Source organism: Solanum dulcamara, chromosome 4, assembly GCF_947179165.1.
Source record: "Solanum dulcamara chromosome 4, daSolDulc1.2, whole genome shotgun sequence".
In the NCBI taxonomy this organism is placed as follows: Eukaryota; Viridiplantae; Streptophyta; class Magnoliopsida; order Solanales; family Solanaceae; genus Solanum; species Solanum dulcamara.
This window is the reverse complement of record NC_077240.1, coordinates 80,010,958-80,031,404: the sequence shown is the minus strand read 5'-3', so window position 1 is coordinate 80,031,404 and position 20,447 is coordinate 80,010,958. Positions and strand designations below refer to the sequence as shown.

General features: G+C 34.0%; 3 protein-coding genes across 3 annotated transcripts; 1 reads left to right on the top strand and 2 right to left on the bottom strand.

The window, feature by feature from the left end:
• The first annotated feature begins 279 nt into the window (after nt 1–279).
• Nucleotides 280–7,732, top strand: LOC129887819 (F-box/kelch-repeat protein At1g55270). Its single transcript, XM_055963049.1, has 2 exons — nt 280–605; nt 5,482–7,732. The coding sequence occupies exons 1-2, from the start codon at nt 543–545 to the stop codon at nt 6,727–6,729; spliced, it is 1,311 nt and encodes a 436-aa protein (XP_055819024.1). The 5' UTR covers nt 280–542; the 3' UTR covers nt 6,730–7,732.
• A 3,202-nt stretch (nt 7,733–10,934) lies between these two features.
• LOC129887818 (uncharacterized protein At5g01610) lies at nt 10,935–13,893 on the bottom strand. Its single transcript, XM_055963048.1, has 2 exons — nt 13,041–13,893; nt 10,935–11,205 (listed from the first exon to the last, which is right to left on the bottom strand). The coding sequence occupies exons 1-2, from the start codon at nt 13,548–13,550 to the stop codon at nt 11,161–11,163; spliced, it is 555 nt and encodes a 184-aa protein (XP_055819023.1). The 5' UTR covers nt 13,551–13,893; the 3' UTR covers nt 10,935–11,160.
• A 2,656-nt stretch (nt 13,894–16,549) lies between these two features.
• LOC129887817 (non-specific lipid transfer protein GPI-anchored 14-like) lies at nt 16,550–18,362 on the bottom strand. Its single transcript, XM_055963047.1, has 3 exons — nt 17,885–18,362; nt 17,584–17,679; nt 16,550–16,957 (listed from the first exon to the last, which is right to left on the bottom strand). The coding sequence occupies exons 1-3, from the start codon at nt 18,228–18,230 to the stop codon at nt 16,827–16,829; spliced, it is 573 nt and encodes a 190-aa protein (XP_055819022.1). The 5' UTR covers nt 18,231–18,362; the 3' UTR covers nt 16,550–16,826.
• Nucleotides 18,363–20,447: the final 2,085 nt, after the last annotated feature.

The following is a 20,447-nucleotide window of genomic DNA, read 5'->3' as shown; positions in this document are numbered from 1 at the left end:
TGTTCCATACAAACAAAATCTTATATTACTAGTTTGGTGCTGACATTTTCAATATATATATTTTTTAACCACACCCCCACAAGGGACATAGACAACAGTTTTAAGTTTGACCCAATTAATTAATGCAGGCATTAAACAAATCTGGTAAAGTTTCTTGTCCTCTGACTAAAAACAGTTTTTTTTTTAATTTTTTCAGAATACAGAAAAAAATAATTATTGCAATAATAATATATTAGTACTCCAGCTGTAATAATCTTCAATTATAGTTTTGGTCTATTTAGAGAGGAAAAAAAAGAGAGAAAGAAAGAGAAATGCCTATCACTGTTTTGAAGTTGCTGTAGTTCTAACTTCCAAGCACTAATATTTTTGCTTTTTTTTTTTTGGTTTTTTTTTTTTGGCATTTTGAAAGGGGGGTATAAAGTTCAAAAAGGGTATTCCAAAGTTCTTCTTTGGGGTTTTAGTTTTCTTGATCTGATTCTTCTGAGGGGTGAAACTTTTGGGTTTTGACCAGAATCTTTGTGTATGAAATTTTCATTTCAGAAATGGACCAAACAATTGAGAGGTCTCCAAATGCACATAGGGGTTTTAGAGTTCAAGCTCCACTGGTGAGTCTTCATAATCTTTTGACTTCTTTTTTTTTTTTTGTTAATTTGTTTGATTAATGTCTTTTCTTGAATTACCCTGATGAAATTTCCTGGTAAATGAGCTAGCTTGGCAAGAGTTTTTGGGTATTTAGCTTGTTTATTGTGGTACCTTGATGAAAATTCATGGTAAAGGAGGTATCTTTACAAGAATTTTTGGTATTTAGCTTGTTTCTTGAGGTACCTGATGAAAATTCATGGTAAAGGAGCTATCTTTACAAGAAATTTTGGTATTTAGCTTGAAACTTAAGGTACCCTGATGAAAATTCCTGGTAAATGAGCTACTTTGGCAATAATTTTTGGTATTTGTCTTGTTTCTTGTGGTACCTTGATGAAATTTTTTGTTAAAGGAGCTACTTTGATAAGATCTTTGGTATTTAGCTTGTTTCTTGAGGTACCCTGATGAACATTCCTGGTAAAGGAGCTACCTTAGCAACAATTGTTTGTATTAAGCTAGTTTCTTGAGGTACCCTGATGAATTTTTTTTGTTAAAGGAGCTACTTTGATAAGATTTTTGGTATTTAGCTTGTTTTTTGAGTACCCTGATGATAATTTTTGCTGAAGTTTCAATCTTTCAAGGATTTTTGGTACTTAGCTTGTATAGATTTTGGGACTGTCTAAATTTGGCCTTTTGGGGCTTCAATTGGCATGAAATTTGGGAGTTGTTCAGGTGAATTCTTGCTGAATGTGCAACTTTTAAGGGGTTCTTTGAATTTCCCCCCTCTTTGGTATCAACATACTTATGGGGTTAACGTGTCACAGGCTGAGTCATGATCGAACATGACGCTTACTTGGTGGGCTTAGTTAAGAAATAACATTGAGCCCTTGCTATCAGCTATAACTTTTGGCATGATGGTAAGTGTTTGATCCTATCTAGTGCTATCAAAGCCAAGGTCATGGGTTCGATTCCAAAGACCAACATGCTGCACGAGGTAGATGTTGGGTAATGCCAACTTCCTACCTATAGCAAGGCCCACGAGGGGGCTAGGGCGGTATGAGTCGGAGTCATGATCGAACATGACGCTTGCTTGGTGGGTTTAGCTAAGAAATAAAGTTGCACCCTTGCTATTAGATATAACTTTTGGCATGATGGTAAGCGCGTGATCCTAACATTACCTCTTCACGACTTTGAAGATTCATCTTTTTGTCCAGTGCAACATTATAAAGTTTTGAACAACTATGCGCACATGCTAGTCCGAACACCACGGTTATTACAAAAAAATATTTATGTACAACTATATGTTGTGGTCACGTTTCTGCTGATCTCTTTGATATTATTTCCTTATCAATTATATTAGTTCACTCTTTAACAACTGTGTTATTTCAAATTAGCAACTAGAAAAAGATGATTGAATGTTGAGTTGACTTGAGTCTTTGAACTGTTTTTAGACTATAGTTGCCTTTCAGGAGTAGAGTATCCCACCACTGGCTCACAGTTAAAGATCCAATGAGGTCAATTATTTGTGATAAGTGAATAAAGTTACGATTACATTGCATCTTATTCGACTGAATCTATATGTTGTGTGAGAAGAAGCTTCTACCATGGTGTGAGCTCTTTCTTCCTTTAATCAGAGAAGACTGTGATTGCCAAGGGAGGCTTGAACTTTGGAGCTGCATGTGGTTATCTTGATTCTTGATTCCATTCATTTGTTAGGAATAACTATGTTGTTTAGACACTTCAAAAATGTTGTTAGGTGTGTGTCGGACCTTCCAAAAGCCATGCATTTTTGGATGATCTAACATGGGTGCAACAACATTTTTGGAGTGTCCGAGCAATGTAGGGGGAAAAGGACATTTATGATTGTCTATAAGACTAACATGGAGCTGATTTGCCGTCGTCTTTCCATTTCCGTTATAAAGGGATTCTCTTCATTTTTGTGAAACATTGAGTAACTGCATTTCTTGTATATGGTGAACTTGTCAGTGCTGTGCTGTTCCACTTTACTGTGATCAATGCTAAAAAGAGTTCCTCTCTCACTGGCCTTTCAAAAAAGGAAAAAAAAAGGAGCCCTTCTCTTACTGGCTGTTATATTGTTTTTCTTTTGCAAGAACCCAGATTCTTATAACAGATCGCCTTGCTAATTCTGCACCGAATTTTCATTTGTATTCATCTCTGTAGGTCTCTCCTTTTTGGTATATCTCTTTTATACGGCCAAGTTGGCCATGTTATTATCAATGAAAACCTTACTTGATCAAAAAACCCGATCAAGAGGTGCTTTGAGATTGTACTATCTTATACTTCCTTTTGTTATTGCTTGTGAAGTATGAATAGATGGAGCACTATTACTTGGACTAAGATCGATGTTGAATATACTACAACAACAACAACAACAACCCAGTGAAATCCCACAACCTGGGGTATGGGGAGGGTAGAGTTTACGCAGACCTTACTCCTACCAAGATAGGACAGCTGTTTCCTGGAGACCCTCGGCTCAATACAAGCATAAAAGCATAAAAAGATGTCCGATAAGGTTAAGAAATTAAAAGCGATACGAGAAAAACAAAAAATAAATAACGAAAGCGTCACAGATAAAATAGAGTAATCAAAATATAGAAATTAATAAATAATAACAGAAATAACAGAAATCAGAGCACACGAAGTTGTAATGCGCTAATGCGCCTACGAATAGGGAAGAATAACGAGACTATGTACTAGTCTTCTACCCTAATGTGGGTCCTCCACACCCTCCTATCTAAGGTCATGTCCTCGGTAAGCTATAACTGTGTCATGTCCTGTCTAATCACCTCTTCCCAATACTTCTTCGGCCTACCCCTACCTCTTCTGTTATCATCCATGGCCAGCCTCTTACACCTCCGCACTGGGGCATCTGTGTCTCTCCTCTTCACATGCCCAAATCATTTCAGTCGCATTTCTCGCATCTTGTCTTCCACCGAGGCCACTCCCACCTTGTCCCGAATAGCCTCATTTCTAATCCTATCGCTCCTGGTGTGCCCACACATTCATCTCAACATTCTCATCTCGGCAACTTTCATCTTTTGAACGTGAGAAGTCTTAACTGGCCAACACTCCGCCCCATACAACATAGCCGGTCTAACCACCACTTTGTAGAACTTGCCCTTAAGTTTTGGTGGCACCTTCTTTTCACATATCACTTCGAAAGCGAGCCTCCATTTCATCCACCCTACCCCAATACGATGTGTGACATCATCGTCAATCTCCCCGCTGCCTTGCATGATAGACCCAAGATACTTGCAGCTACTTCTCTTTTGGATGGCCTGGGCACCAAGCCTAACTTCCACGCCAACCTCCTGAGGTGTCTCACTGAACTTGCACTCTAAGTACTCTGTCTTGGTTCTACTCAGCTTAAACCCTTTAGACTCCAAGGTATGTCTCCAATCCTCCAGCTTAGCGTTAACTCCGCTACGAGTCTCATCGATCAGGATTATGTCATCCGCGAAAAGCATACACCATGGCACCTCACCTTGAATTTGTCGCGTCAATCCGTCCATCACCAAGGCAAATAAAAACGGACTTAGAGCTGATCCTTGATGCAACCCCATCACCACTGGAAAGTGTTCTGAGTCCCCCTCCTACTGTCCTTACCCTGGTTTTGGCTCCCTCGTACATGTCCTTGATCACCCCATCGATGTTGAATATAGGTCTGTATTAAATGACCTTTCAAATTTTTTAAAAGGGTTTTACCAATGAATAGGTTTATACAATGCTGAAAAATAAGATTCTGAATTATGAGGACAGTCTCATACACTTAGAAAGTTAAACTTAGGTTACATTGCTGTAAAGCACAATGGAGCAAGTGCCCGTCTTCTGTATCTTTCAAAGTATTTTCCCGTTTCAATAGTTTTCTATTGGAGCTTCCTTATGTATTTCCACGCTCCCTGGAGACCCTGATAAATGGACAAATTCCTTTCCTTAGGATCACTTACAAGATTCATCACTACAAACTCTGATGGCAGATTTGTGAGGACTAATCACTGACACTTCAAGAACTACAGTAAAATGATCATTGAAGTGGGTGATATATTTTCTGGTGGGGCTAATATGTGAGGTGCTTATATCTTGTCCAGGCATTATCCTTCCTTAACCTGACAGACATGCATATCCTCAACTCCCTCCCTCCACCCCCGCTCTCACTCTCTCAGTTTTAGCTTAAATAGTGAAAGACATTACAACAACAACAACCCAGTGCAATCCCACATCGTGGGGTCTGGGGAGGGTAGAGTGTACGCAGACCTGACTCCTACCAATGTAGGACGGCTGTTTCCGAAAGACCCTCGGCATATGAACAATATTACACAAAAATCCTATTTATAGACACTATAAACAATCCTTTTCCAAGTAGGATATTATAAACTATTCTTATTTCTATTCCTATTCTAAGTAGGATTGTGTATACCTATTCCTATCCTAAGTAGGATTGTGTACACATATTTCTATTCTAACACTCCCCCTCAAGCTGGTGCATACCAAACATATGTATCTAGCTTCTTACAAATATAATTAATATGAGGACCGGTGAGGGACTTGGTGAAGATATCTACAAGTTGATCACTTGACTTCACAAATTTTGTAACAATATCTCCTGAGAGTATCTTTTCTCTGACAAAGTGACAATCTCATGAACTACTGTATTTGATGCATAATGTTAGTCAATCTCAATGTACTTGGTTTTCTCATGAAATACTGGATTTGGGGCATATTGCAGTGTTGAACTTCCCAAACTAAAGTTTGAAAAGAGACATTGTGTGTGTTTTTATTTCAGTTTTCATGCCATTTTATTTGTTAGTTTAAAGGCATTCTCCTTTGCTATACTTGTCAGCTGCTAGAATACACCTGCATCTAATTGGTAAACATTTGCAGGTTGATTCCGTGTCATGCTATTGCAAGGTTGATTCTGGGTTTAAGACAGTTGCAGGGGCAAGAAAATTTGTCCCAGGATCAAAAATTTGCATTCAGCCGGACATTAATCCTCACGCGCACAAGAGTAAAAACTCCCGTAGGGAGAGGTCAAGAGTGCAGCCACCTCTTTTGCCTGGTCTACCAGATGATCTTGCAATTGCTTGTCTAATACGTGTTCCTCGTGTTGAACACAAGCAGCTCCGTTTGGTCTGCAAAAGGTGGTATCGGCTTCTTGCTGGAAACTTCTTTTACTCTCTCAGGAAGAGTCTTGGAATGGCGGAGGAGTGGGTATACGTGATAAAGAGAGATCGTGATGGAAGGATTTCATGGCATGCATTTGATCCGACCTACCAACTATGGCAGCCACTTCCACCTCTTCCGGGGGATTACAGTGAAGCCCTTGGATTTGGTTGTGCTGTTCTTAGTGGTTGCCATCTCTACTTGTTTGGAGGAAAAGATCCAATCAAGGGGTCTATGCGACGGGTAATCTTTTATAATGCTCGTACAAATAAATGGCACAGGGCACCAGACATGCTTCGTAAACGTCATTTCTTTGGTTCTTGTGTGATCAACAACTGTCTTTATGTTGCTGGTGGAGAATGTGAAGGAATCCAAAGGACTCTCCGTTCAGCTGAAGTTTATGACCCCAATAGGAACCGCTGGACCTTTATTGCTGATATGAGCACAGCTATGGTGCCCTTTATTGGGGTTATTTATGACGGGAAATGGTTTTTGAAAGGGCTGGGATCCCACAGAGAAGTTCTAAGTGAAGCTTATAACCCTGAAATCAATGGATGGAGCCCTGTCAATGATGGGATGGTTGCTGGTTGGCGCAACCCAAGCATCTCCATGAACGGCCGCCTTTATGCTTTGGACTGTCGTGATGGGTGTAAACTTAGAGTATATGATGAAGCCACAGATTCGTGGAATAAATTCATTGACAGCAAGCTCCATCTTGGAAGTTCTCGTGCTTTAGAGGCTGCAGCTCTGGTTCCTCTTAATGGTAAACTCTGTATAATTCGTAACAACATGAGCATTAGTATCGTTGATATATCAAGCCCTGATAAACAAGTGGAAACTAACCCGCATCTTTGGGAGAACATTGCTGGTAAAGGTCACTTCAGAACTCTATTTACTAATTTATGGTCAAGCATCGCAGGACGAGGGTTGAAGAGCCATATTGTGCATTGTCAGGTTCTACAAGCCTGAGCATTGTCAGTAATGTCTAGTCGTCCTTCTTGACGAGAACTAAGATAGGTTCATCCTCTTCAATCTCAAGAACAAAATCTTTTCCATTAAAGCAGTTTTGACATCCTCAACATGGTCTCATTTCGGTTTGTGAACCAAATTGTTGCATCATTCATTTTCACTTCCGGATGACCTTCTGCAGCCTCTGCAGATAATGCTCAACCTGGTAATATGTGTATCTGTCGTGTGGAAGTTTTTTGATTGTCCATAATGGCGTTGAAGAGGCGGCCTTTCACCTCCAACAGCTCGTGCGTGGATTACTCTGGTATTTTCATACTTTTGCCATTAATTCATCGCAAACGTATGTTCAAATGCAGAGTTTGGAAGTAAAAAATGAGGCTGTTTCTTTGCATGAAAAGATCAGATAGCTCTATATTTTGTGTCTCCTTTTTGCCTGTAGTTTTGCACTGATAGTTTCCCTTCTTAGAATACCATATTTTGAACATAGGTTGGTCATTGAACCTGAAGGATATATAGCCGGAATCTATGCTTCTTAGCTTCTTCTCTGCCTTCTCTTCCAGATTTGTACACAATATAATTGGAATAGTTTTGGCATTGCTAACCAGCATTATGATCTTGCTGCCCCTGCTGTTGAATAAGTCGCTTATGATCGGCTAGAACATAGTGGCTGTGTCAATGTCCTAAAGCTTGTGCTTTTCGACAAAAGGTTCTGTAGAAACAGGTATTGGTAGGTTCAGTGATGTGACATTTTCAAGATTTTGCATAACATGCTTGAGTTTGTATTCTTGCTTGCAAAGGTTAATGTAAAATCTTGAAAGAGTTACATGTTGCGTTTTTCGCATTAGAATTCGTGGAATTTCCTGTTTGTTGTAATGTTAGAATTTAGATGACATTTGGTTAAATGTAATTCCAAAGTTTTTTTTATTGAAGATGTGATACTAAATGTTTTGGTGTTACGATGACGACATGAGCTGAGTTTAAATGGAGAAATATGGTTGTTGAATATTGAGGATTGATAAGGTCGACCCTAACTTGTTTGGGATTTGAGGTGTAGCTGTGGTTGTTGTTGATGCTGCTAAACTATGTTGCTCGAACTCTTGAAAAATGTTGATCGGTGCTTGTTGGATCCTTCAAAAATAGTGTATTTTTGGAGGATTTGACAAGAATGCGATAACATTTTGGAGGGACTGAGCAACACAGATGCTGCAGGGTCGTTTGGTAGGATGCATTAGAAAAAATAATGCATGCATTAGCATGGTTAAAGACACAATTGCCCCTCAAAATCTTTTTCGCATGTTTTCCACTATGTTTGTGGAGGATATTCTTGTAAACAAATATTGTAATTATTTTTTAGAAATAATGTTATTTTTAATACACTAAACGAAATAATGTTTTTTGCATAATTAAGATCAGCATTATTAATAATATGGAAAAGGGTCAAAATTACCCCTGAACTTTGAAAAATAGTTTATTTATGCCCTTCGTTATACTTTAGGGCCAATTATACCCTTACCGTTATACTTTGAGCCAAATATGCCCTTGAATATAACGGAGTGCCACGTGTCGGTTTCTCAGTGACCAACTTATTTTCCTTCTTATTTACACAGATTTTAAAAAACAGATTTAAAAAAAATAGATTTAAAAACAGATAAAAAAATAGATTTAAAAAACATATAAAAAAATAGATTTTAAAAAACAGATAAAAAAACAGATTTTAAAAAAAGATAAAAAAAAAAGGGAACAGATTTAAAAAGCAGATTTAAAAACAGATAAAAAAAATAGATTTAAAAAACAGATAAAAAAATAATAATTTAAAAAAAGATTTTAAAAAAATATAAAAAACAGTTTTTTAAAAAACAGATAAAAAAATAGATTTAAAAAAAATAGATTTTAAAAAAAGATTTAAAAACAGATTAAAAACGGAACAGATTTTAAAAAAAAACAGATAAAAAAAATAGATTTTAAAAACAGATAAAAGAATAGATTTTAAAAACAGATTTAAAAAAAAACAAAAAAAAAACAGATTTAAAAGGGGAAATAAGTTGGCCACTGAGAAACCGACACGTGGCACTCCGTTATACTCAAGGGCATATTTGGCCCAAGGTATAACGGTAAGGGTATAATTGGCCCTAAAGTATAACGAAGGGCATAAATAAACTATTTTTCAAAGTTCAGAGGTAATTTTGGCCCTTTTCCGTTATTAATATACCATATTCAATATTATTCTTATACACTTTACCAAACACCCCTTAAATGTTTTGACATTTGCAAAGTACATAGCTACTAAGTGAGGAGCTTTGTCAAAAGACAAGTGATTCTTTGAACAATTGTGTTTATCCTGCTTGTGAACTTCTTGGACCAATTAGAGTTTTTTAGTCTTTGATTATTATTATTAATTATATTATTTTGATAACCAAGAAATCCTTCGAGGGCAAGCTAGTGCACGATTCTAAATTTGGTCGATAAGAGTCACGTCCCTCAATTCTTCTCCACTTAAAAGGTTCAAATTGGTGACGAGCGTCTAACTCTAAAACAATCACAGACTGCATAACACATTTTAAGAATCTATTCATTAAAAATTCACCTCTATCTATAACATTTGGCAACTTCATTTTCAAAATCATAAGAATGACAGAACAAATATACTATATATTTTCACTTGAGAACATTACAATTCCAAGAAACACAAGAAAGAACTAAAACAACAACAAATAGTTCCACAAGTGGGATGTGGGGAGGGTAGAACGTACGCAGACCTTATTTTTATTCTAACGGGTAGAGAAATTGTTTTCGATAAACCCTCAGCTCAAGAAAAGCAAAAACACAACATTTATGGAAACAAGAAAGAACTTAACAAAGAATCATATATATCTTAAGTATCCCTTCTAAGCATTTCTTGAAATTGCTTGAATGATTCTTCTCTTTCAAACTTAAGTTGTTTTCTGAAATTCTTGATAAAATCATCAGCCAACTTGTTCACATCCTCCACCAAGAACCTATGCCTTGTCGACGTGATTCTCTCTCTATTTCCACCATCTTTCTGCAATTCTTTCATGTTTTTTGATGAATTTTCTTGGTGATGATGATCCATTTGAAGTTTATTTTCGTGTTTTTCGTGCTTCTATGGAAGTTGAAGAGTTAAGTTAAATGGTGATGGATTTCTTAGCTAGTGAATATTCATGTTAAATAGTTGCAAGATTGTGAGTTTAAATTGTTGTTTTTTTAGCTTTAAAGCATGAGTTTTTCATGGGAAAAAAGCAAAGGAAAGAAGAAGGAAAGTTAGAAAAATTAGTTAATTTGTTCATGAGTGGAAGGCATTCTTATGAATACTTTGAAGCCAAAAAGGAAAAGGCAAAACACTTATTTTAGTTATTGTTAAATTTCAATTTTAGTCCTTGTGATATCTGGTTTAAGCATGTTTAACTTTCAATTTATTGAAGTATACATTTTTTTTTCTCCATTTTTTCATGAATATTTACAAATTTACCATAAATATTAACCGTTTTACCATTTAGTTACTCATGTTTCATGTTACAATTGTATTGTTATTTCATATTTGATAGTAATATTATTTTAAATATAATCCAAATGTATCATGTTTGCTACTCAAAGGGATTAAATACACACGGTTCACGTAATTGAAGGTCAAAAATGTGCTTTACCAAATTTTAAGAGGACCTAAATTGGAATTTACCAATAAACGAGGGACCAAAAGTGTTATGACCCCTTATTTTATTGTGAGCTTCTTTTGTTTTTTGTGTTTTTATATGGTTTAGCATCTCAAAGGAAGTTACAGAATTGTTTATTTCTAGTGCAAAAAACTGACATAAATTTATAAATAGATTAATGGATGGTTCAAAAAGATTAGGGTTTTAATAAGTATTTTTTCAACTTTATGACTTTGAAAAGATGGTGGGGGAAATTTATTTATAGACTACAAAAGAAGTTTCTGAGGAAACAAAAAAAATAAAAAATATTACCTAACTTGTCCCTGATGTATATTATATTATTTTACTCTCTTTTATGAATTATGAATTAAATAAATATTAAGATTAGATCTTCAGACAATATCAACACTAAAAGAACTTACTTACGTCCAGTGTTTACATCAAATCTTATTGAAAATACTAAAATAGGTTGCATCTATCTCAGCTAGGAAGTGGAAGTGGAAGAGGGGAATATACATCAATTAATGTAATCAAACATCTAGGAAATGATTTAGTATAGTCCTTCATGATTTGAATAGAAGAAAACGATCCTACAAAGATTGTGTTATAAACGATACACATGTAGAATCTTTAATCTTTGATCATATACATGTCCAGTACATAAAACCAGTCTTGATTTTCCTTCAATTCAAAACAAATGAAGTAAACTAATAGTACATCTTTCAATTACTACTTTCACCTTGAGTTGCATATTTGTTCCCATTTATTCAGTAATAATCATTTGCATATCATTGACAGGAGCTGGAAGCTGCAAATATAGATAATTTGTTGTTACAACTTGTCATTTAGTAGCTGGTTAGAGTTATGCAGGAATTAGTAATACATAGATGAATTATGAGGGAATCTATATATTATTTTATATAGAGATTAGTTATTCATGTATTACTTATTCTACCTTCTATTCTGTATAAAATAATACAGTACATAGATTCATGTATTAGTCATGCATGTTTCTAAATTGTAAACCAAACACCATATTGATTTTATGCATGATGGACTTACCTCCTTACTAGCTATCATAGCTAATGTGGTGTTGCTTATGCAAAATTTAATACTTGCACGACTCATTTTCAAACCAGCTATCAAATGACCCCTAGTGCTTTGCCTTTTCCTTTTTGGCCTTCAACTATTCATAAGAATATGCCTTCCACTCATGAACAAACAACTAATCTTTTTTTTCCTTCTTCTTCCTTGGTTTTTTTTCCCTTAAAAAAACTCATGCATTAAAGCTAAGAAACAACATCTTAAACTCATAATTTTGCAACTATATAAACAACAAATTTCACTAGCTAAGAATCCATCATCATTTTAACTAACTCATCAACCTCAAGAGAAGCGCGAAGAACACTAAAAGAAGTTTAAGGGTTCTTCAAATAAGAAGGAGTTGAAGAAATATGGTGGGAAAAGAGAGAGAATCGCATCGATGAAGCGGTTCTTGATGGAGGTTGTGAACAAGTTGGCTGATGATTTTATCATTTTACACAACCTGTTCCCAAATATGCAGTATTCAACACTCTTCTCAATCAAGAGAGAAAACTAATCTGTCAGCAAATGAAATTCCAATAAAAGATTCGGAACTGATATATGTCCAAGGTTCAATACTGAAATAATTTCAAAGGTTTTCCCTGACTTTGTCAATCTCAACATACAATTCGAAATACCTCGACTTTTTTTAGAACATGTCCGAGTCAAATAGCAATGACTCAAAGCACTTCTTTTTACACTAAAGGAGACAATCGTATGGATTATATAAAAGGAAACGGGTTACTCAGTTTAAAGTGAGTAAACAGAACTCCCAAAATCCTGTTAGCACAAACAACAATTTTAACATGACTAAATTTCCCCAGTAAATGATCAGACCTCTTTAGAAAGGCTAAAAAGTCCTGAAATGGAAGTTACTCAGACTCTTCAAGCATACTGTCGTGTTTGTGTCGAAAGTCCTTCAAAGGGTATGCCTTTTTGGAGGATCCGACACGAGTGCAGCAACATATTTGGAGGGTAAGACCCAAACACCAAGTAGAAGCACTACTCGGACGAATAATGAAGTCTGGAAAGTGCATAAAGTATCTACCTTTTAGTGCAAAAAAGTGAACTATAGGATCCTCCAGAAGTCATGCATTTTGGAGGATCCGACACAGGTGCGACAACATACTGAAAAGTCAGAGCAACAAAGCTTGTATATAAAATGTAATTTTCCACCGCTCTAGCTCCACCCCTGACCACATATACTCTTAATAGAATAACAACAACAACTATGACTCACTCCAAACAAATTGGGATCCGCTATACTCTTAAACAGAACAAAAAGACAAAAACTTTGAAAGAAAAAGTATACTATGTTGATAAGTGTGGGTGAGATACTCCAAAAGTAGTGCATCTTGGTATATCCCATTTTTGGGGAATCCGAGCAACATAGCTTGTATATACAGTATAATATTTCATCCCTCTAGCTCCGCACCCAACTACATATACTCTTAATAGAACAACAACTACCCCTCCGTCCCAAATAAGTTGGGATCGACGGTAGTCTATACTCTTGCACACAATAGAGAAAGACAAAAACTTTGAAAGCAAATTAATTACCTGTAGAGCTTGTCTCAAAGATCCTCCACAAGAGCTCATCAACAAAAATCCATTCTTCTTACAAGAATGAATAGTCTCAAACTGTTTAATATCAAGCTTCTTGTTAACAAGACCAATCTGAAAGTAAACACTATCAGAAACTGGCAAATCAACTCTGATTTCTTTAACATTGAACCAAAACAAGAATCTTTTCACTTTAATGCCTTTTAACTCAGTAATTGACCCATAACCTAGCTTCCCACTAATCTTTTCAGCATAATAAACCAAATATTCAAACTCTACATAACAAGGGGCTTTCAGAAATACTTCAAAGTTTCCATCTTTATCAAGATTATAGGATTTCACAGTGTCTGGAAAGATGCCATGTGGCAGCCCATATTCTTGGAGGATATCATACACTCTGGGTTTGTGTTTTGGTTTTGGTGATGGGCTTAGGATGAAAGAGATAGTAAAAGGGGTTAATATGAAGAAAAGAAAAATACCCAAGTGGAATCTTGAATTGAAAGCCATGGATAGTTGTTGAACAAGGAAGGTGTGCTTTAGATGGTTGTACCTTCTGCTTAAAGAGATGTACCTTTACTTGGGGAGGTGGGCGTACAGCTTTATTGGTATAAGACTTAAGAAGAAGATACAGAAGAAATCTTGAATTGAAACCCATGGTTTTGTTGAAGAAATTGAGCTTTGGAACGGGTAGGTGTGCTTTAGATGGTTGTACTTTATTCTTAAAGAGGTATACATTAATTTGGAGGGAGAAGCAATATGAGAAGGTACAATAGGAGATGAGTTTGGTTTGGACTTTTGTGATGACACGGGAGAAAGAAGCCAAATAAGTGCAATTTCTTCGAAGGATGGTGTTTAAATTATTGTAAAATTGTGGATCATGTTTATATCTTTTATCCAAAACTAGAGTGGAATAAAGATAATAATCTCATGATAATAATTTGATATTAGTTTTATTTTATAGAATTAGCTAATGTTGGATTTATGTTATCTAAATATTTGTACTAAATTAGCGAAATTATTATCTCATATAGAAGATGAGATAAAATGATCACATAGGATATCTTTGCTTATCTCATACCGCGTACATATCAAACGACTCCTTAATTTCAATTTGCATACGCTGCTTAATTAAGTATGAAGTTTTTTCTTAAGAAAAATAGAATTTATGTTTTAAAACGAGTCATAAATATTTTATGACTATATATAAGATCATTATGGATAATGAGAAATTTAAAATTACATAAATTATTTTTAATTAAGAAAGTATGACATTCATTCCACTAGATACCTCTTTTGGTGTCACAATTAATTTGAGTTTTCGTCGCATAACATTTTAAGACTTGTCAAAGGGAGAAACTCTCCACTATAAAATTTTTTCGCTCGCAAAATTCGAACGAAAGACTTTGAGTTAAAAATAAAAAAAATCTATTCATCCTATCTTAATTGTCAGAGTTATAATGGAATGAATAAGATTTATTTAGCTTTAATTAGAGTTTGCAAGTTCGGACTTTGGTATATAAAAAATTCTAGTAGATAGCGCTTTCCCTATTTTATATTGCACAAATTTGTCGAGGCCCCATTAGCCACAAGACACCGAACCATGCAACGTAAACACCCAAGTCTATTGTTAACAATCCAAGTGCATTCAAGAAGATTTATATTTTTACCAATCCCTAAGAACTTTTACCTTTTCTGCTTTCTTAATTATTTAAAGGCGAAATGACCTCGGAGATCTTTGTACTTGGCTCTGTTTGTCACCTAGATTCTTTTACTCACAACTTTGCCAAGTGAACACTTAAAGTTATTAAAATATATTATTTTAAACCCCTCTGATCATATATGTCTTTCAATCGCGCTGATGTGGATAACAAATCATTATCCACATCAGATATAAATTGCCACATTTTTTTATTACAAATAATATATATTTTTAAAAAAAATCTCAAACTCATCTCCAAACCCTTTTTTTCTTGATTTCCTTCCAATTTTTCTTCCCTTCCCGATTTTTCATCTATTTTTCTATTTAAATCTTATCTTATCTTCTTTATTTTTTCTTTCCTTGTAATTTTTTTGTATTGAAGAGAATTAGAATCAAGTAAAGATTTGTTATATTATTTTATTATAAATTTTGTTATTTAATGGTGGTGATAAAGTGACAAAAATGAGAGCGAGAGAAAGAAAAGAAGAAGATGGTCACTATAGAAAAATTCATCAAAAATGCTCTATATAAAATTGTGTTCAATTTTGAAAGCATCAAACATATGCATTTCAAAAATTCATCTAAAATTCGGCTCTATTTCACAATCAAGAATCTCCCTTTTTTGCCCTTTTTCTTTTACCCAAATCTAAATAAAATATCATTTTTCTCAATCATACTAGAACACTCAAATGATAGAAAGAATATGGGAAGAGAGAGAAAGGAAGAATTGTGTGTAAGAGTATGAGAAGAAGTAGAAGAAGTAAGTGTTGGTGGTGGGGGTTGGGCGGAAATTATGAGAAAGAAGAAGAAGAGTACAGTAGATTGGGGATGGAGAATTTTTTTCTTTTTTTTAATTGTTATATTTTTCCTTTTAACTTCAATATTTTTTAAAATTAAAATAATTGTCTTCACTTGCTTTTTAACGTGTGTAACCACGTTTTTTATCTGATTCAGCAAAAAAATGTCACATAAGTTTGGTCAATGGTCAAAGAGGTTTAAAATAATGTGTTTTAAGAACTTTAAGTGTTCATTTGGCAAGGTCATGAGTAGAAGGGTCTAGATGACGAATAAAGTCAAGTACAAGGCCTCCGAAGTCATTCCGCCTTATTTAAACCTACAATCTCATGATTGAAGGTGAAGAGTACTTTACTATATGAGCAAGCCCCTCTTAGGTACATTTTCGGGCCAAGTGTTTGGGCTAGTTTAAGTTTTAGACTTTGTAGAATTGGGCAACTTTTTGGGCCAATTTTCCACAAATACTCCCTTTTTGGGCTATCATTTAGATTTCATCCCTATTTATAAAAATTACGTAAATATAACCCTCAAAAAAATTATCTAGCAGATATCATTATTAGACTCAAGTCTAATATTGGATGATGAACATAATGGAATATCACATTAATGACGGATGAGAACCATCATGGGCTTCTTATATGACTTGGACAATACTTCTTCCTTTGATTTAGCTTTTTGGGTATGAGTTAGATCCTAATTCGTCATTATTATCAGAGCCAGGCCCGATCCGATATGCCCCCGGATGAGGAGGGTGGAAATACCCCGGTTCATGAATGTGCACACTCCAAATAGTATGGTGGAACCTTGGATAACGAATATTTGGATTTGGACGTGAGAGAAGGTAGGCAATGAATATAATGGAATACCACATCAGTGACAGACGAGAACTTTGGGTTCCTTATATGGTGTAGGCAAAATCCTCTTTCCTTTGAGTTACCTTTTTAGGGTGTGAGTTAAGTCCATCCATATAAGGAGCCCATAATTTTCGTCTGCACTAATGTGGCCACCCACCTCACACTCAAATTTAGATATTCTTTATTTGAAATTCCACTATTCCAAAAATAATAACTCAAGTTTTTCACACATAGTAAATATATTTTTTCTGTTTTTGATAGCTCAAAGAAAAAAGATATTCCAAAGAATTGAAGATGACAAATCCGGAGTTACAAAAAGAAAATAAAACACACACTAATAAAAGCCAACACCACAAAAGGAAACACAAAATGGTAAAAAAAAAAAAGGAGGACAAATATGAAATTAAAAAAACAATAATTATGTGTTTTATAAAGTTAGGTGAGATATGAAAGCACCAAAATGACTAAAAAGCCCATAGTCATTTCCATAAATCCCATCCATCTCCTTCTATCTCCTCCATCATTTGCTGAAGCATTTGCTGGTTTTCCATTTGAGTTCCCACTAACTGTATAAAAATAAATAAGTAAAAGGTCAAAAATGGAAAAAAAGAAAAAATTACTCACTCTATTTTATTTTATACGACAATATTTGATTGAGCACAAAATTTAAAATCAAAAACACTTGTGATCTTAATTAGACACACTACTAATTTAAAACAAGCCCTTTTTCGAGGGACAAAATCGATAGACGTCCTAAATCAAAATTACCGATGATAAATAGATATTTTACCCCCCAACAAAAGACAATAATAGGCTGTAGCTGCTCAAAAAGGACCCTTTTTTGGTAATGACATGAAATGACATTTTTATGGCCATGAGATCAGAATAATTTTGATCTGGTATATATATAATATAATCTTTTGAAAAAAAAAGTGTACATGATTAACCCTTTACGACCTCCTAGCTCCGCCCTTGACTATATGAGCATGTCATCGTAGGTAAAATGAAAAGTTAAAATTTTAGAAGTCTTATATATAGAAATGTTTTATATTTTTCAAAACAAATTAAAAAAGAAAGAGGGTCGTATAAATTGAAACAAATGGAAGATAAATGATTTTAAAAAAAAACAGAATTAATTTAAATTGATTCATAAAATTTTGGGATTTATTTATTTATTTATTTATTTTTTTACCTGGGGCAGATGTAGCAGTAATACTTCCTTTTGCACTCTGCGCAAAATCTTGGAAAACCTTAGCATCTGGTGAATTTGGTGACAAATGCAACAAATCTGCAAAATAAATCACAACTCCAAATGTTAAAATAAATATAAGTAAAATTGATATATTTCGTGTCTTATTTTTCAGGTCACTAATTCTATTTTATGCATAATTTCTCATAATTATCTTCTATTTGACTCATATTGTAATTTTTTATTACAATATCTGTATATAGAAGTTAAACGCTTATAAAAAAAACATGTGTTATGTACTTACCGAGGCACATAGTTACATTAGACATATTAGGGGGAGCATGACATAGAGTAGGAAGGCTTAGTGCAAGTGTAGCATTGATCTTAAGGCCAAGGCTAGGATCATTTCTGTCTTTCACTAGGATACATAGACATATCTTGCTTTTGTCTAAAACTTCTTTTAAACCGGTACAACAATCCGGTGTGGGAGCTCTGGCTTCTCCGCTAACATAAGGAAGACACGTGGCCAAACCGACGAGCTGGTTAGCACATTTTGCTTTGTCTTCATCGAGATTCGCCCTCGAAAACCCTAATAATATGATCAAGAAAAAGAAGGAAAGTTCAAAAGTCATAAGTTTTTTTGAACTCATTGGAACAAGTTCTTTTTTTTGAAGGAATAATTTGGGAGTATGAAAGAAAGATGTATAAGTGATGGGAAAGATTGCTTTTTATGCTTTGTTTTATGACAATAATTGTATTTATTGTGATGTGTTCTAAAAGAATGGAGGAAAATAGGTGTGGTAGGAGATAGAAATAAATAGGTTGTGTATGGTTTTTGAAGTGTAAAAAGTTTGTCTTGTTATAGAATTTACATGTGCTAATGTTATTATATTCCCATTATTTTATAATATTTTAACAACAACATACTTAGAGCCCGTTTGGATTGGTTTGTAAGCTGTTTTCAACTTTTTTAATGAGTTTTTGACTGGTCAATTTAAAGTTATTTTGTGCTTAAAATAAGTCCAAAAATAATAATAATAATTGGGACTGTTTGACTTAACTTATCTAAAGCAGTTTTCAGCTTATAAGTTGCTTAAAATAAGTTAAGTCAAACAAACACTTAGTAAAATTTCATAAGTGATAGATCCGGAAAGGATAGAATATACACAAACCTTATCCTTACTTCATCTAGATAGAGATGCATGCAATACGAGGACGTTCCATAGGATCACTCATCCTAATACTACTGCTCTCGTCCAAACACATTTAACTTCATTGTTCTAATAAAATCAGGTATATTAATATTGGTATGATCGCATAAATATTTCATCATATAATTATTTAAATAATATTTTACCCCCAAAAAAATCTTTAAATAGTATTTCTGATCACATCACATTTATTTGCTTTGAAAGAGTTTACTATTTATAGTTTTTCGTCAAACAAATTTTGTTACGACTCTTACTCTCGATTTATAATACAATCCAAAAAGGTTCGCTCTCGGACACTCAAACATGTTGCATAGTTGATACGTAGTTATTTGAAGTGGATTTTTTTAGCATTATCAAGTTATTCAAGGAGGAAAATTACAGACAATTTTATATAAAGTGAAATTAGTAACTTAGAAAAATTTGGCATATTACCTATCCTAATTATATATAGGTTAAAATACTGTAATCATTTTTTATTATTAATTTATATAAGTGAAATCCTATTTTAAAATCTAAACAATTAGAAACCAATAGAATTCATTTATTCTAGTGGCTCTTTAATAAATATTTTCCTCCTTTTGGAGAATTTGTCCAGTTTTTTTGACCAATTGCAATTTGTAAATATTTTTTTCTACTTAATTCCTTAATGATTGGAAGAGTGATTACAAACCACTAAATTTGGAAACCTCTTTTTTTTAGTGTAATAAAAAAGTACTATTGTTTATTAATGAATGTAAAAATAAATCTAAAAATACATAATTTGCTTTGGTGTGTTGTTATCTAGTAGTTATTCTGACATTTTCATTATTTATTAACAATGTCACCTACTGCATTTAAATCAAATGGTCCCGTTCTTGAAAAAAAATAATATTTTTACACATAATTAGAAATGTATTGATTCTTTCACCTTCCAAAATTTTCCATTTTCAGAATATTTGTTTTTCACCGGTATCCAATTATTTTTTTGGAGCTTTGATTAATTTTAATATGTGTCACGTAATGCTCATTAAAAGTAAATATACTCTCTATCGAAATTTTCTTTATTTTTAGACTCAAATTCGAGATATTTGGTTAGCGTGAAGGAATATTTACTCTATCATAATTCTTGGTAACACTGAGTATTCATTTTAAGATTTCGACTAATTCAGATTCATAACACGAGAAGTGCTTTCCATCGAGAATTTTTTCTCTCCCAAATTAAAACTCGAAGCTTCTGATTAAAAGTGAAGGGATATAAAAGCCACAAAAGTATGTACATCAGCGCCGACTAATTTGAATTTACCGACGTAAACTTATTGTTTTATTTGGAAAAAACAATTCATTTGTGATATTTTTTTTTTGATTTTTCTATTATTATTTTTTGGGACTAAAATCCAAAGATATAAAACAAAAATAATATAATATCAAATGTTATATATCCCGTGATGGATCGACATTTAACCCGTGATAGTATGTTTGGTTAATCCGTGATAATAGTTAGTTAATTAACTCAATTTTATGTTATAATAATAATTAGACATTTAGACCAAACAAAAAAATATTTGTCATTTAGTATTACCATTATTATTTAGATGAATCTTTTTTGTGATCCTTTTGCTTGAGTAGATCCACAGTATAAGTTACGGGTTCGAAGTAGAGAAATCAGAAATTTTATTA

Bases quoted from the DNA above. Each gene is read 5' to 3' on its own strand.
- LOC129887819 (XM_055963049.1), top strand. From the start codon at position 543: ATGGACCAAACAATTGAGAGGTCTCCAAATGCACATAGGGGTTTTAGA. The intron at 606-5,481 runs GTGAGTCTTCAT...AAACATTTGCAG, and splicing joins TTAGAGTTCAAGCTCCACTG to GTTGATTCCGTGTCATGCTA.
- LOC129887817 (XM_055963047.1), bottom strand. From the start codon at position 18,230: ATGAGTTCAAAAAAACTTATGACTTTTGAACTTTCCTTCTTTTTCTTG. The intron at 17,680-17,884 runs GTAAGTACATAA...TTTATTTTGCAG, and splicing joins TAATGTAACTATGTGCCTCG to ATTTGTTGCATTTGTCACCA. The intron at 16,958-17,583 runs GTAAAAAAATAA...ATTTTTATACAG, and splicing joins TACTGCTACATCTGCCCCAG to TTAGTGGGAACTCAAATGGA.
- LOC129887818 (XM_055963048.1), bottom strand. From the start codon at position 13,550: ATGGCTTTCAATTCAAGATTCCACTTGGGTATTTTTCTTTTCTTCATA. The intron at 11,206-13,040 runs GTAATTAATTTG...CTATATTTGCAG, and splicing joins CTTTGAGACAAGCTCTACAG to CTTCCAGCTCCTGTCAATGA.